The sequence below is a fragment of the Scyliorhinus canicula genome, chromosome 23, assembly GCF_902713615.1.
Source record: "Scyliorhinus canicula chromosome 23, sScyCan1.1, whole genome shotgun sequence".
Classification (NCBI taxonomy): domain Eukaryota; kingdom Metazoa; phylum Chordata; class Chondrichthyes; order Carcharhiniformes; family Scyliorhinidae; genus Scyliorhinus; species Scyliorhinus canicula.
Genome location: NC_052168.1, coordinates 20,648,141 through 20,663,404, shown reverse-complemented (window position 1 = coordinate 20,663,404; position 15,264 = coordinate 20,648,141). Strand labels below are relative to the sequence as shown.

The following is a 15,264-nucleotide window of genomic DNA, read 5'->3' as shown; positions in this document are numbered from 1 at the left end:
TCTCTGTGCTCTCTCTGTGCTCTCTCTGCTCTCTGTGCTCTCTGTGCTCTCTGTGCTCTCTCTGTGCTCCCTGTGCTCTCTGTGCTCTCTCTGTGCTCTCTCTGTGCTCTCTCTGTGCTCTCTCTGCTCTCTGTGCTCTCTGTGCTCCCTGTGCTCTCTGTGCTCTCTCTGTGCTCTCTGTGCTCTCTCTGTGCTCTCTGTACTCTCTGTGCTCTCTCTGTGCTCTCTCTGTGCTCTCTGTGCTCACTGTGCTCTCTGTGCTCTCTCTGTGCTCTCTCTGTGCTCTCTGTGCTCTCTCTGCTCTCTGTGCTCTCTGTGCTCTCTGTGCTCTCTATGCTCTCTGTGCTCTCTGTGATCTCTCTGTGGTCTCTGTGCTCTCTGTGCTCCCTGTGCTCTCTCTGTGCTCTCTGTGCTCTCTCTGTGCTCTCTCTGTGCTCTCTGTGCTCTCTCTGTGCTCTCTGTGCTCTCTGTGCTCTCTCTGTGCTCTCTCTGTGCGCTCTCTGTGCTCTCCCTGTGCTCTCTGTGCTCTCTCTGTGCTCCCTGTGCTCTCTGTGCTCTCTCTGTGCTCTCTCTGTGCTCCCTGTGCTCTCTCTGTGCTCTCTGTGCTCTCTCTGTGCTCTCTCTGTGCTCTCTCTGTGCTCTCTCTGTGCTCCCTGTGCTCTCTGTGCTCTCTCTGTGCTCTCTCTGTGCTCTCTCTGTGCTCTCTCTGTGCTCTCTCTGTGCTCTCTCTGTGCTCCCTGTGCTCTCTGTGCTCTCTCTGTGCACTCTCTGTGCTCTCTGTACTCCCTGTGCTCTCTGTGCTCTCTCTGTGCTCTCTGTGCTCCCTGTGCTCTCTGTGCTCCCTGTCCTCTCTCTGTGCTCTCTCTGTGCTCTCTCTGTGCTCTCTGTGCTCTCTCTGTGCTCCCTGTGCTCTCTCTGTGCTCTCTGTGCTCTCTCTGTGCTCCCTGTGCTCTCTCTGTGCTCTCTGTGCTCCCTGTGCTCTCTCTGTGCTCTCTGTGCTCTCTGTGCTCTCTCTGTGCTCTCTCTGTGCTCTGTGCTCTCTCTGTGCTCTTTCTGTGCTCTCTCTGTGCTCTCTCTGCTCTCTCTGCTCTCTGTGCTCACTGTGCTCTCTCTGTGCTCTCTGTGTGCTCTCTGTGCTCTCTCTGTGCTCTCTCTGTGCTCTCTGTGCTCTCTCTGTGCTCTCTGTGTGCTCTCTGTGCTCTCTCTGTGCTCTCTCTGTGCTCTCTCTGTGCTCTCTATGTGCTCTCTGTGCTCCCTGTGCTCTCTGTGCTCCCTGTCCTCTCTCTGTGCTTTCTCTGTGCTCTCTCTGTGCTCTTTCTGTGCTCTCTCTGTGCTCCCTGTGCTCTCTGTGCTCTCTCTGTGCTCTCTCTGTGCCCTCTCTGTGCTCCCTGTGCTCTCTGTGCTCTCTCTGTGCTCTCTGTGCTCTCTCTGTGCTCTCTCTGTGCTCTCTGTGCTCTCTCTGTGCTCTCTGTGCTCTCTCTGTGCTCTCTCTGTGCTCTCTGTGCTCTCTCTGTGCTCTCTGTGCTCTCTCTGTGCTCTCTGTGCTCTCTCTGTGCTCTCTCTGTGCTCTCTGTGCTCTCTCTGTGCTCTCTGTGCTCTCTCTGTGCTCTCTGTGCTCTCTGTGCTCTCTCTGTGCTCTCTGTGCTCTCTCTGTGCTCTCTCTGTGCTCTCTGTGCTCTCTGTGCTCTCTCTGTGCTCTCTGTGCTCTCTGTGCTCTCTCTGTGCTCCCTGTGCTCTCTGTGCTCTCTCTGTGCTCTCTCTGTGCTCTCTCTGTGCTCTCTCTGTGCTCTCTGTGCTCTCTCTGTGCTCCCTGTGCTCTCTGTGCTCTCTCTGTGCTCTCTCTGTGCTCTCTCTGTGCTCTCTCTGTGCTCTCTGTGCTCTCTGTGCTCTCTCTGTGCTCTCTGTTCTCTCTGTGCTCTCTGTGCTCTCTCTGTGCTCTCTGTGCTCTCTCTGTGCTCTCTGTGCTCTCTGTGCTCTCTCTGTGCTCTCTGTGCTCTCTCTGTGCTCTCTGTGCTCTCTCTGTGCTCTCTGTGCTCTCTGTGCTCTCTGTGCTCTCTGTGCTCTCTCTGTGCTCTCTGTGCTCCCTGTGCTCTCTGTGCTCCCTGCCCTCTCTCTGTGCTCTCTCTGTGCTCTCTGTGCTCTCTGTGCTCTCTGTGCTCTCTGTGCTCTCTGTGCTCTCTGTACTCTCTGTGCTCTCTGTGCTCCCTGTGCTCTCTGTGCTCTCTGTGCTCTCTGTGCTCCCTGTGCTCTCTGTGCTCTCTGTGCTCTCTGTGCTCTCTCTGTGCTCTCTCTGTGCTCTCTGTGCTCTCTTTGTGCTCTCTGTGCTCTCTCTGTGCTCTCTGTGCTCTCTCTGTGCTCTCTGTGCTCTCTCTGTGCTCTCTCTGTGCTCTCTGTGCTCTCTCTGTGCTCTCTGTGCTCTCTCTGTGCTCTCTCTGTGCTCCCTGCCCTCTCTCTGTGCTCTCTGTGCTCTCTGTGCTCTCTGTACTCTCTGTGCTCTCTGTGCTCCCTGTGCTCTCTGTGCTCTCTGTGCTCTCTGTGCTCTCTCTGTGCTCTCTCTGTGCTCTCTGTGCTCTCTCTGTGCTCTCTGTGCTCTCTCTGTGCTCTCTGTGCTCTCTCTGTGCTCTCTGTGCTCTCTCTGTGCTCTCTCTGTGCTCTCTGTGCTCTCTCTGTGCTCTCTGTGCTCTCTCTGTGCTCTCTCTGTGCTCCCTGTGCTCTCTGTGCTCTTTCTGTGCTCTCTGTGCTCTCTCTGTGCTCTCTGTGCTCTCTGTGCTCTCTGTGCTCTCTCTGTGCTCCCTGTGCTCTCTCTGTGCTCTCTCTGTGCTCTCTGTGCTCTCTGTGCTCTCTCTGTGCTCTCTGTGCTCCCTGTGCTCTCTCTGTGCTCTCTCTGTGCTCTCTCTGTGCTCTCTCTGTGCTCTCTGTGCTCTCTGTGCTCTCTGTGCTCTTTCTGTGCTCTCTGTGCTCTCTCTGTGCTCTTTCTGTGCTCTCTGTGCTCCCTGTGCTCTCTGTGCTCTCTCTGTGCTCTCTCTGTGCTCTCTGTGCTCTCTCTGTGCTCTCTGTGCTCTCTCTGTGCTCTCTCTGTGCTCTCTGTGCTCTCTGTGCTCTCTGTGCTCCCTGTGCTCTCTGTGCTCTCTGTGCTCTCTGTGCTCTCCCTGTGCTCTCTGTGCTCCCTGTGTGCTCTCTGTGCTCTCTCTGTGCTCTCTGTGCTCTCTCTGTGCTCTCTGTGCTCTCTCTGTGCTCTCTCTGTGCTCTCTCTGTGCTCTCTCTGTGCTCTCTGTGCTCTCTCTGTGCTCTCTGTGCTCTCTCTGTGCTCTCTCTGTACTCTCTGTGCTCTCTGTGCTCTCTCGGTGCTCTCTGTGCTCTCTACGTGCTCTGTGCTCTCTCTGTGCTCTCTCTGTGCTCTGTGCTCTCTCTGTGCTCTCTCTGTGCTCTCTGTGCTCTCCCAGTGCTCTCTGTGCTCCCTGTGCTCTCTCTGTGCTCTCGGTGCTCTCTCTGTGCTCTCTCTGTGCTCCCTGTGCTCTCTCTGTGCTCTCTGTGCTCCCTGTGCTCTCTGTGCTCTCTGTGCTCTCTCTGTGCTCCCTGTGCTCTCTGTGCTCTCTCTGTGCTCTCTCTGTGCTCCCTGTGCTCTCTGTGCTCTCTCTGTGCTCTCTCTGTGCTCTCTCTGTGCTCCCTGTGCTCCCTGTGCTCTCTCTGTGCTCCCTGTGCTCTCTGTGCTCTCTGTGCTCTCTGTGCTCTCTCTGTGCTCCCTGTGCTCTCTGTGCTCTCTCTGTGCTCTCTCTGTGCTCCCTGTGCTCTCTGTGCTCTCTCTGTGCTCTCTCTGTGCTCCCTGTGCTCTCTCTGTGCTCTCTGTGCTCCCTGTGCTCTCTGTGCTCTCTGTGCTCTCTCTGTGCTCCCTGTGCTCTCTGTGCTCTCTCTGTGCTCTCTCTGTGCTCCCTGTGCTCTCTGTGCTCTCTCTGTGCTCTCTCTGTGCTCTCTCTGTGCTCTCTGTGCTCCCTGTGCTCTCTCTGTGCTCTCGGTGCTCTCTCTGTGCTCTCTCTGTGCTCTCTGTGCTCTCTGTGCTCCCTGTGCTCTCTCTGTGCTCTCTGTGCTCCCTGTGCTCTCTGTGCTCTCTGTGCTCTCTCTGTGCTCTCTCTGTGCTCTCTGTGCTCTCTCTGTGCTCTCTGTGCTCTCTGTGCTCTCTCTGTGCTCTCTGTGCTCTCTGTGCTCCCTGTGCTCTCGGTGCTCTCTCTGTGCTCTCTGTGCTCTCGGTGCTCTCGGTGCTCCCTGTGCTCTCTGTGCTCTCTGTGCTCTCTCTGTGCTCTCTCTGTGCTCTCTGTGCTCTCTCTGTGCTCTCTGTGCTCTCTCTGTGCTCTCTCTGTGCTCTCTCTGTGCTCTCTCTGTGCTCTCTGTGCTCTCTGTGCTCTCTGTGCTCCCTGTGCTCTCTGTGCTCTCTCTGTGCTCCCTGTGCTCTCGGTGCTCTCTCTGTGCTCCCTCTGCTCTCTGTGCTCTCTCTGTACTCTCTGTGCTCTCTGTGCTCTCTCTGTGCTCTCTGTGCTCTCTCTGTGCTCTCTCTGTGCTCTCTGTGCTCTCTGTGCTCCCTCTGCTCTCTGTGCTCTCTCTGTACTCTCTGTGCTCTCTGTGCTCTCTCTGTGCTCTCTGTGCTCTCTCTGTGCTCTCTGTGCTCTCTCTGTGCTCTCTCTGTGCTCTCTCTGTGCTCTCTCTGTGCTCCCTGTGCTCTCGGTGCTCTCTCTGTGCTCTCTCTGTGCTCTCTCTGTGCTCTCTCTGTGCTCTCTCTGTGCTCTCTCTGTGCTCTCTCTGTGCTCTCTCTGTGCTCTCTCTGTGCTCCCTGTGCTCTCTGTGCTCTCCCTGTGCTCTCTGTGCTCTCTCTGTGCTCTCTGTGCTCCCTGTGCTCTCTGTGCTCCCTGTGCTCTCGGTGCTCTCTCTGTGCTCTCTGTGCTCTCTCTGTGCTCTCTGTGCTCTCTCTGTGCTCTCTGTGCTCTCTCTGTGCTCTCTGTGCTCTCTCTGTGCTCTCTGTGCTCTCTCTGTGCTCTCTGTGCTCTCTGTGCTCTCTCTGTGCTCTCTGTGCTCTCTCTGTGCTCTCTGTGCTCTCTGTGCTCTCTCTGTGCTCTCTGTGCTCTCTCTGTGCTCTCCCTGTGCTCTCTGTGCTCTCCCTGTGCTCTCTGTGCTCTCTCTGTGCTCTCTGTGCTCTCTCTGTGCTCTCTGTGCTCTCTCTGTGCTCTCTGTGCTCTCTGTGCTCTCTCTGTGCTCTCTGTGCTCTCTCTGTGCTCTCTGTGCTCTCTGTGCTCTCTCTGTGCTCTCTGTGCTCTCTCTGTGCTCCCTGTGCTCTCTGTGCTCTCTCTGTGCTCTCTGCGCTCTCTGTGCTCTCTCTGCTCTCTCTGTGCTCCCTGTGCTCTCTCTGTGCTCTCTCTGTGCTCTCTCTGTGCTCCCTGTGCTCTCGGTGCTCTCTCTGTGCTCTCTGTGCTCTCCCTGTGCTCTCTGTGCTCTCTCTGTGCTCTCTGTGCTCTCTCTGTGCTCTCTGTGCTCTCTGTGCTCTCTCTGTGCTCTCTGTGCTCTCTCTGTGCTCTCTGTGCTCTCTGTGCTCTCTCTGTGCTCTCTGTGCTCTCTCTGTGCTCTCTGTGCTCTCTCTGTGCTCTCTGTGCTCTCTCTGTGCTCTCTGTGCTCTCTGTGCTCTCTCTGTGCTCTCTGTGCTCTCTGTGCTCTCTCTGTGCTCTCTCTGTGCTCTCTCTGTGCTCTCTGTGCTCTCTCTGTGCTCTCTGTGCTCTCTGTGCTCTCTCTGTGCTCTCTGTGCTCTCTGTGCTCTCTCTGTGCTCTCTGTGCTCTCTCTGTGCTCTCTGTGCTCTCCCTGTGCTCTCTGTGCTCTCTCTGTGCTCTCTGTGCTCTCTCTGTACTCTCTGTGCTCTCTGTGCTCTCTCTGTGCTCCCTGTGCTCTCTGTGCTCCCTGTGCTCTCTGTGCTCTCTCTGTGCTCTCTCTGTGCTCTCTCTGTGCTCTCTGCTCTCTCTGTGCTCTCTGTGCTCTCTCTGTGCTCTCTGTGCTCCCTGTGCTCTCTGTGCTCTCTCTGTGCTCCCTGTGCTCTCTGTGCTCTCTGTGCTCCCTGTGCTCTCTCTGTGCTCTCTGTGCTCTCTGTGCTCTCTCTGTGCTCCCTGTGCTCTCTGTGCTCTCTCTGTGCTCTCTGTGCTCTCTCTGTGCTCCCTGTGCTCTCTGTGCTCTCCCTGTGCTCTCTGTGCTCTCTCTGTGCTCTCTCTGTGCTCTCTCTGTGCTCTCTGTGCTCTCTGTGCTCTCTCTGTGCTCTCTCTGTGCTCTCTGTGCTCTCTGTGCTCTCTGTGCTCTCTGTGCTCTCTCTGTGCTCCCTGTGCTCTCTGTGCTCCCTGTGCTCTCTCTGTGCTCTCTCTGTGCTCTCTGTGCTCTCTCTGTGCTCTCTGTGCTCTCTGTGCTCTCTGTGCTCTCTCTGTGCTCTCTGTGCTCTCTGTGCTCCCTGTGCTCTCTCTGTGCTCTCTCTGTGCTCTCTGTGCTCTCTCTGTGCTCCCTGTGCTCTCTCTGTGCTCTCTGTGCTCTCTGTGCTCTCTGTGCTCTCTCTGTGCTCTCTGTGCTCTCTGTGCTCTCTGTGCTCCCTGTGCTCTCTCTGTGCTCTCTGTGCTCTCTGTGCTCTCTGTGCTCTCTCTGTGCTCTCTCTGTGCTCTCTGTGCTCTCTCTGTGCTCTCTCTGTGCTCTCTCTGTGCTCTCTGTGTGCTCTCTGTGCTCTTTCTGTGCTCTCTCTGCTCTCTGTGCTCTCTGATCTCTCTGTGCTCTCTGTGCTCTCTCTGTGCTCTCTGTGCTCTCTCTGTGCTCTCTCTGTGCTCTCTGTGTGCTCTCTGTGCTCTTTCTGTGCTCTCTCTGCTCTCTGTGCTCTCTGATCTCTCTGTGCTCTCTGTGCGCTCTCTGTGCTCTCTCTGTGCTCTCTGTGCTCTCTCTGTGCTCTCTGTGCTCTCTGTGCTCTCTCTGTGCTCCCTGTGCTCTCTGTGCTCTCTGTGCTCTCTGTGCTCTCTCTGTGCTCCCTGTGCTCTCTGTGCTCTCTGTGCTCCCTGTGCTCTCTGTGCTCTCTGTGCTCTCTGTGCTCTCTGTGCTCTCTGTGCTCTCTGTGCTCTCTGTGCTCTCTCTGTGCTCTCTCTGTGCTCTCTGTGCTCTCTCTGTGCTCTCTGTGCTCTCTGTGCTCTCTGTGCTCTCTGTGCTCCCTGTGCTCTCTCTGTGCTCTCTCGGTGCTCTCTCTGTGCTCTCTGTACTCTCTGTGCTCTCTCTGTGCTCTCTGTGCTCTCTCTGTGCTCTCTGTGCTCTCTCTGTGCTCTCTGTGCTCTCTGTGCTCCCTGTGCTCTCTGTGCTCTCTGTGCTCTCTCTGTGCTCTCTGTACTCTCTGTGCTCTCTCTGTGCTCTCTGTGCTCTCTCTGTGCTCTCTGTGCTCTCTGTGCTCTCTCTGTGCTCTCTGTGCTCTCTGTTCTCTCTGTGGTCTCTGTGCTCTCTCTGTGCTCTCTCTGTGCTCTCGGTGCTCTCTCTGTGCGCTCTCTGTGCTCTCTCTGTGCTCTCTACGTGCTCTCTCTGTTCTCTCTGTGCTCTCTCTGTGCTCTCTCTGTGCTCTCTGTGCTCTCCCAGTGCTCTCTGTGCTCCCTGTGCTCTCTCTGTGCTCTCTCTGTGCTCTCGGTGCTCTCTCTGTGCTCTCTCTGTGCTCTCTCTGTGCTCTCTCTGTGATCTGTCTGTGCTCTCTGTGCTCTCTCTGTGCTCTCTGTGCTCTCTCTGTGCTCTCTCTGTGCTCTCTCTGTGCTCTCTCTGTGCTCTCTCTGTGATCTCTGTGCTGGACCGTGGAGCCCCTGAATGGAGCTGCACCATGGAGCCATCGCATGATCTGTATTTTGGTCGTCTGCCCCAATTCTTGGCCATTGGAGCAGCAGCTTGAGGAGAGATCGGGAGTGAAGTGAAGGAAAACAAACAGAAATCTTTGTTGTTGCTGCAATGTTGTTTTTTTGTGTTTTGTTGGGAAGGTCGCACAGCTGGAAGCTCCACATGAGGAGACAATCCGTAAAACCAAAGGCAGCTGGGGCCACGGGCGCCTGAATGTAAATCTAAATCACTGCTGATACTGCAATGCTTCCTGTGCCGAGGACAGACAAGACTTTCCAGCAAAATTCAGCTCTTGGAATATGAAGTGGACAATTCTTTCACCCACAGCAGAATCACCACCGTGCGGCCCCACGATGCAGCTCCACCGTGCGGCCCCACGATGCAGCTCCACCGTGCGGCCCCACGATGCAGCTCCACCGTGCGGCCCCACGATGCAGCTCCACCGTGCGGCCCAACGATGCAGCTCCACCGTGCGGCCCCACGGTGCAGGTCCACCATGCGGCCCCACGATGCAGCTCCACCGTGCGGCCCAACGATGCAGCTCCACCATGCGGCCCCACGATGCAGCTCCACCGTGCGGCCCCACGATGCAGCTCCACCGTGCGGCCCAACGATGCAGCTCCACCGTGCGGCCCCATGATGCAGCTCCACCATGCGGCCCCACGATGCAGCTCTACCGTGCGGCCCCACGATGCAGCTGCAGGTCCAGCCCCACGGTGCAATCTCCCGGTCTGGTCCTACGGTCATCCCCACTGTGCGGCCCCACGATGTAGCTCCACCGTGCGGCCCCACGATGCAGCTCTACCGTGCGGCCCCACAATGCAGCTCCACTGTGCGGCCCCACAATGCAGCTCCACTGTGCGTCCACACGATGGAGCTCCACCGTGCGGCCCCACGATGCTGCTCCACGGTGCGGCCCCATGATGCAGCTCCACGGTGCGGCCCCACGATGCAGCTCCACGGTGCGGCCCCACGCTGCAGCTCCACGGTGCAGCTCCACGATGCAGCTCCACGGTGCGGCCCCACGATGCAGCTCCACGGTGCGGCCCCACGATACAGCTCCACGGTGCGGCCCCACGATACAGCTCCACGGTGCGGCCCCACGGTGCAGCTCCACTCTGCACCAGCAGTGTCCATCTCCATGGTGTGGTATTATCAGAAATGTAAGATCTGCACAGGTTAATGAAGTGTTGAGAATAGCGACTAGAGGGAGCTAAGTTACAACTACATAAGGCATTGATGCTAAGCCTTGTGTGGGCGATGTACAGGAGTTAGCTAGTGAGAGTCAGAAGTACAGATAGTGTAAGTAAGAGCAGATCATTGTTTATATCAGAATAAAGAGCATAGAATATAGAACATTACAGCGCAGTACGGGCCCTTCGGCCCTCGATGTTGCGCCGACCTTGAAACCATCTGAAGCCTATCTGACCTACACTATTCCATTTTCATCCATATGTCTATCCAGTGACCACTTAAATGCCCTTAAAGTTGGCGAGCCTACTACTGTTGCAGGCAGGGCGTTCCGCACCCCTACTATCTGAGTAAAGAAACTGCCTCTGACATCTGTCCTATATCTACCACCCCTCAATTTAAAGCTATGTCCCCTCGTGTTGGTCATCACCATCCGAGGAAAAAGACTCTCACTGTCCACCCTATCTAACCCTCTGCCTATCTTATATGTCTCTATTAAGTCACCTCTCAGCCTTCTCCTCTCTAACGGAAACAACCTCATGTCCCTGAGCCTTTCCTCGTAAGACCTTCCCTCCATACCAGGCAACATCCTAGTAAATCTCCTCTGAACCCTTTCCAAAGCTTCCACATCCTTCCTGCAATGTGGTGACCAGAACTGCACGCAGTACTCCAGGAGCGGCCGCATCAGAGTTATGTACAGCTGCAGCATGACCTTGTGGTTCCGAAACTCAATTCCCCTACTGATAAAGGCTAGCACACCATATGCCTTCTTAACAGCCCTATTAACCTGGGTGGCAACTTTCAGGGATTTATGTACCTGGATGCCGAGATCTCTCTGTTCATATACACTACCAAAAATCTTGCCATTAGCCCATTCTGCATTCCTGTTACTCCTTCCAAAGTGAACAACCTCACACTTTTCCGCATTAAACTCCATCTGCCACCTCTCAGCCCAGCTCTGCAACTTATCTATGTCCCTCTGTATCCTATAACATCCTTCAGCACTATCCACAACTCCACCGACCTTCGTGTCATCTGCAAATTTACTAACCCATCCTTCTACACCCTCTTCCAGGTCATTTATATAAATGACAAACAGCAGTGGCCCCAAAACAGATCATTGCCGTACACCACTAGTAACTGAACTCCAGGATGAACATTTGCCATCAACCACCACCCTCTGTCTTCTTTCAGCTAGCCAATTACTGATCCAAACCGCTAAATCACCTTCAATCCCATACTTCCGTATTTTCTGCAATAGCCTACCGTGGGGAACCTTATCAAACGCCTTACTGAAATCCATATACACCACATCAACCGCTTTACCCTCATCCACCTGTTTGGTCACCTTCTCAAAAAACTCAATAAGGTTTGTGAGACATGACCTACCCTTCACAAAACCGTGTTGACTATCACTAATCAACTTGTTCTTTTCAAGATGATTATAAACCCTGGGGCGAGATTCTCCCATATGGGGAGAAATCGTAAGGCTGGCGTCAAACCCGGGCGGGTTTGACGCCAGCCCCCCCCTTCCCGACCGGGAACCGATTCTGGTCCCCGGTCGGGGCTAGCAGCCCGACGCCGTAACCTCCGGCATCACGGGCTTAACGAATTTCGTTAAGCCCGCTTGCCGGAGTTAGCGCCGGCTGACGCGTCATATGACGTCAGCCGCGCATGCGCGGATTGGAAGACTCCAACCCGTGCATGTGCGGATGACGTCATCGCGCATTCGCGCGAAACCCGTGCATGCGAGGGCCAGGTTGCCCCTCAGCCGCCCCGCGAATGGATACTGCGGGGCGGCGGAAGGAGAAATAGTGCGCGGGCATCGGGCCCGCTGCCCGCGATCGGTGCCCACCGATCGCGGGCCCATGGCACCCTTGGCACGGCCGTGGTACTGCCGTGCCAATCGGTGCCATGGTTATAAAATGCGAGTGTTTACGGCCGTTTTTACGAACGGCCAGACCAGGAGTGTTTGCCGTTCGTAAAAACAGCCGTAAAGGGCTGGGAACTCGGCCCATCTATCAGCTGTGAATCGCTGCCGGCCGTAAAAAAACGGCGGCAGCGATTCGTGTCGGGAGTTGGGCGTGGGGGGGGGGGGGAATAGCGGGAGGGCGTCGGAACAGCGTGGCCGTAAAATTTTACGAGCCACGCTATTCTCCGCACCGTCGGGAGTGCGGAGAATCTCGCCCCCTATCTCTTATAACCTTTTCCAACATTTTACCCACAACCGAAGTAAGGCTCACAGGTCTATAATTACCAGGGTTGTCTCTACTCCCCTTCTTGAACAAAGGGACAGCATTTGCTATCCTCACAACATTTGCAATGAGTTGAAGATAAGTGTAGTTTAACTGTGTATTCTTTAGGAGTACGTGTCAAATACAAATTAGTAGTGTTAATAATTTATAACTTTGTTCAAGTTCCAGCTATTTTATGATCTTTGTGAACACTACACCAACCATCCTGAATTTAACACCACAAAGAACATCACACATGGTGCAGCTGCCGGTCCGGCCCCACGGTGCAGCTGCCGGTCCGGCCCCACGGTGCAGCTGCAGGGCCGGCCCCACGGTGCAGCTGCTGGGCTGGCCCCACGGTGCAGCTGCAGGACTGCCCCCATGGTGCAGCTGCCAGGCTGGCTCCACGGTGCAGCTGCAGGACTGGCCCCACGGTGCAGCTGCCGGTCCGGCCCCACGGTGCAGCTGCTGGGCTGGCCCCACGGTGCAGCTGCATGTCCAGCCCCACGTTGTAGCTGCATGTCCAGCACCACGGTGCAGCTGCTGGGCTGGCCCCACGGTGCAGCTGCATGTCCAGCCCCACGGTGCAGCTGCAGGTCTGGCCCCACGGTGCAGCTGCATGTCCAGCCCCACAGTGCAGCTGCATGTCCAGCCCCACGGTGCAGCTGCATGTCCAGCCCCACGTTGTAACTGCATGTCCAGCCCCACAGTGCAGCTGCATGTCCAGCCCCACGGTGCAGCTGCAGATCCGGCCCCACGGTGCCGCTGGCAGGCCAGCCCCACGGTGCAGCTGCCGGTCCAGCCCCATGGTGCCGCTGCCGGGCCGGCCCCACGGTGCAGCTGCAGGTCTGGCCCCACGGTGCAGCTGCATGTCCAGCCCCACGGTGCAGCTGCATGTCCAGCCCCACGGTGCAGCTGCAGATCCGGCCCCACGGTGTGGGCTTCATTGAAATTCCACAGCTGAGGTAGGGGTGTCAAACTGCATTAACGTCATCAGAGTTATGCTAGTTATACTAGTTATACTCATTGACTAGTGGTGAAGCAATTTCACCCACGTTGCTGTGGCAATATGAGTCGTTAAGAATGTAAAGGTGGGTTTGTGAGCCAGGGTGAAGACACTGGCCACAGTGCGATCTTGGAGTTGGATTTAGTTGGATAGGGATGGCTTCCTGCTCGAATGGCTTTTCCATGACCCTTTCACCGGAAGTGGGTGGAGTTCCAGTGGAGTCGTTTCCTTGGGGGCCCTTCGGTGGGGGGGGGGCGGAATAGAACAAGGTTGCCAAAGTTAAAGATCTCTTCAAATGGGAGCATGCTGCCAAACATCCTCTCTTTCCTTTCCAGAGCTCTGACAGACATCCTGAAGCAACAGGAGGGCAGTGCTATGGATTACATCGAGCGTGGTGCGACCTTCGGAGCGGGTCAGGTGCCCATCACTGACAGCCTGACTCCCAGGACGTCGAGGAGCAGTGTAGGTAGGTAACCCCCCCTCACCGTGCGGCCAGCTTTGTCCAAGAGATGCCACACGTTAAGGTTCAGAGGTCGAACGTGAGGGGACTCCTGTATCGAGGTGAGCTTCCTGACCCCACGGAGAAAGGATCTTCAGCTGTGTTGTGAAACTCGATTCCATGGATTCAAATCGGTCCCCCAGCCGATCGGTCAGGTGTGTCCTCGGACAATGACGATTGTTTTCAGCGCATTCAGTTATTGGCAGGAAATCCATCACCAACTAAGGAAAATAGTAGATTCCCTTGGGACCATTTTGTGTCATTATGTGGAACGGTGTAATTGTTTCGGGCTTTTGGGTAACGCTGGCAGGGACAACGTTTGTTGCCCATCCCTAATTGTCCCTTGAACCGAGTGTCTCGCTCGGCCATTCCAGAGGGGGGCAGTTACGAGTCAACCCCATTGCTGTGGGTCTGGAGTCAGATGTTGGCCAGACATGGTGAGGACGGCAGATTTCCTTCCCGATAGGATGTTACTGAACCAGATGGGTTTTTGTTACTGAGACTAGCTTAATATTCCAGATTTATTCGTGAATTTAAAATCCACTAGTTGCCGTGCTGGGATTTAAACCCATGTCCCCAGAGCAGTTAGCAGTTTACATGGATCATAGAATCATAGAATTTACACTGCAGAAGGAGGCTATTCGGCCCATCGAGTCTGCACCGGCCTTTGGAAAGAGCACCCTACCCAAGGTCAACACCTCCACCCCATCCCCATAACCCCGTAACCCCACCTAACCATTTTTGGACACTAAGAGCAATTTAGCATGGCCAATCCACCTAACCCGCACAACTTTGGACTGTGGGAGGAAACCGGAGCACCCGGAGGAAACCCACGCAGACACGGGGAGAACGTGCAGACTGCACAGACATTGAGTACATGATCATTAAGTACATGAAAAGAAAAGGAAATAAAACAAAATACATAATAGGGCAACACAAGATATACAATGTAACTACATAAGCACCAGCATCGGATGAAGCATACAGGGGTGTTAATGAGGTCAGTCCATAAGAGGGTCATTTAGGAGTCTGGTGACAGTGGGGAAGAAGCTGTTTTTTGAGTCTGTTCCTGCGTGTTCTCAGACTTCTGTATCTCCTGCCCGATGGAAGAAGTTGGAAGAGTGAGTAAGCCGGGTGGGAGGGATCCTTGATTATGCTGCCTGCTTTCCCCAGGCAGCGGGAGGTGTAGATGGAGTCACTGGATGGGAGGCAGGTTCGTGTGATGGACTGGGCAGTATTCACGACTCTCTGAAGTTTCTTGCGGTCCTGGGCCGAGCAGTTGCCATACCAGGCTGTGATGCAGCCCGATAGGATACTTTCTATAGTGCATCTATAAAAGTTGGTAAGGGTTAATGTGGACATACCGAATTTCCTTAGTTTCCTGAGGAAGTAAAGGCGCTGTTGTGCTTTCTTGGTGGTAGCGTCGACATGAATGGACCAGGACAGATTTTTGGTGATGTGCACCCTTAGGAATTTGAAACTGCTAACCATCTCCACCTCGGCTCCGTTGATGCTGACAGGGGTGTGTACAGTACTATGCTTCCTGAAGTCGATGACCAGCTCTTTAGTTTTGCTGGCATTAAGGGAGAGATTGTTGTCGTTACACCACTCCACTAGGTTCTCTATCTCCCTCCTGTATTCTGACTCGTCGTTATTCGAGATCCAGCCCACTATGGTCGGATCGTCAGCAAACTTGTAGATGGAGTTGGAACCAAGTTTTGCCACGCAGTCGTGTGTGTACAGGGAGTAGAGTAGGGGGCTAAGTACATAGCCTTGCGGGGCCCCAGTATTGAGGACTATTGTGGAGGAGGTGTTGTGTTCATTCTTACTGATTGTGGGTCTGTTGGTCAGAAAATCGAGGATCCAGTTGCAGAGTGGAGAGCCAAGTCCTAGGTTTTGGTGCTTTGATATGAGCTTGGCTGGGATTATGGTGTTGAAGGCAGAGCTGTTGTCAATAGGGGAGAGCGAGGTGGGGGAGAAGAGGGGGAGAGCGAGGTGGGGCGAGCGAGGGGGCGAGGGGCAGAGTGAGGGGGGACCGAGGTGGAGAGCGAGGTGGGAGAGAGCGAGGTGGGGGAGAGCGAGGTGATGGGGAGGGCGAGGTGGTGGGGGAGGAGTGAGGGGGAGAGCGAGGGGGAGAGCGAGGTGGAGGGGGAGAGTCAGGTGGGGAGGAGCGAGGGAGTGGGGGAGCGAGGGGGGGTGAGTGGTGGGGAGGAGCGAGGGGGAGAGTGAGGGTGAGAGTGAGGGTGAGGGTGAGGGGGAGAGTGAGGGCGAGGTGGGGGAGGAGCGAGGTGGGTGACTGAGGTGGAGGGGGGGCGAGGTGGGGGGAGCAAAGGTGGGGGAGCGAGGTGGGGGGAGCGAGGGGGAGGGGGAGCGAGGTGGAGGGGGAGCGAGGTGGGGGGAGCAAAGGAGAGGTCGAGGTGGAGGGGGCGAGGTGGATGGGGGCGAGGTGGAGGGGGTGAGGTGGAGGGGG

The 15,264-nt window shown here is 55.6% G+C and overlaps 1 protein-coding gene across 1 annotated transcript in view; it reads left to right on the top strand.

Moving 5' to 3' along the window:
* Positions 1-15,264, top strand: part of LOC119956633 (protein shisa-9-like) — a 209,042-nt gene that overhangs the window by 93,956 nt on the left and 99,822 nt on the right. The window contains exon 2 of the mRNA XM_038783973.1: positions 12,631-12,761. Coding sequence (XP_038639901.1) covers positions 12,631-12,761 — 131 coding nt within the window. The remainder of the gene's footprint in view (positions 1-12,630; positions 12,762-15,264) is intronic.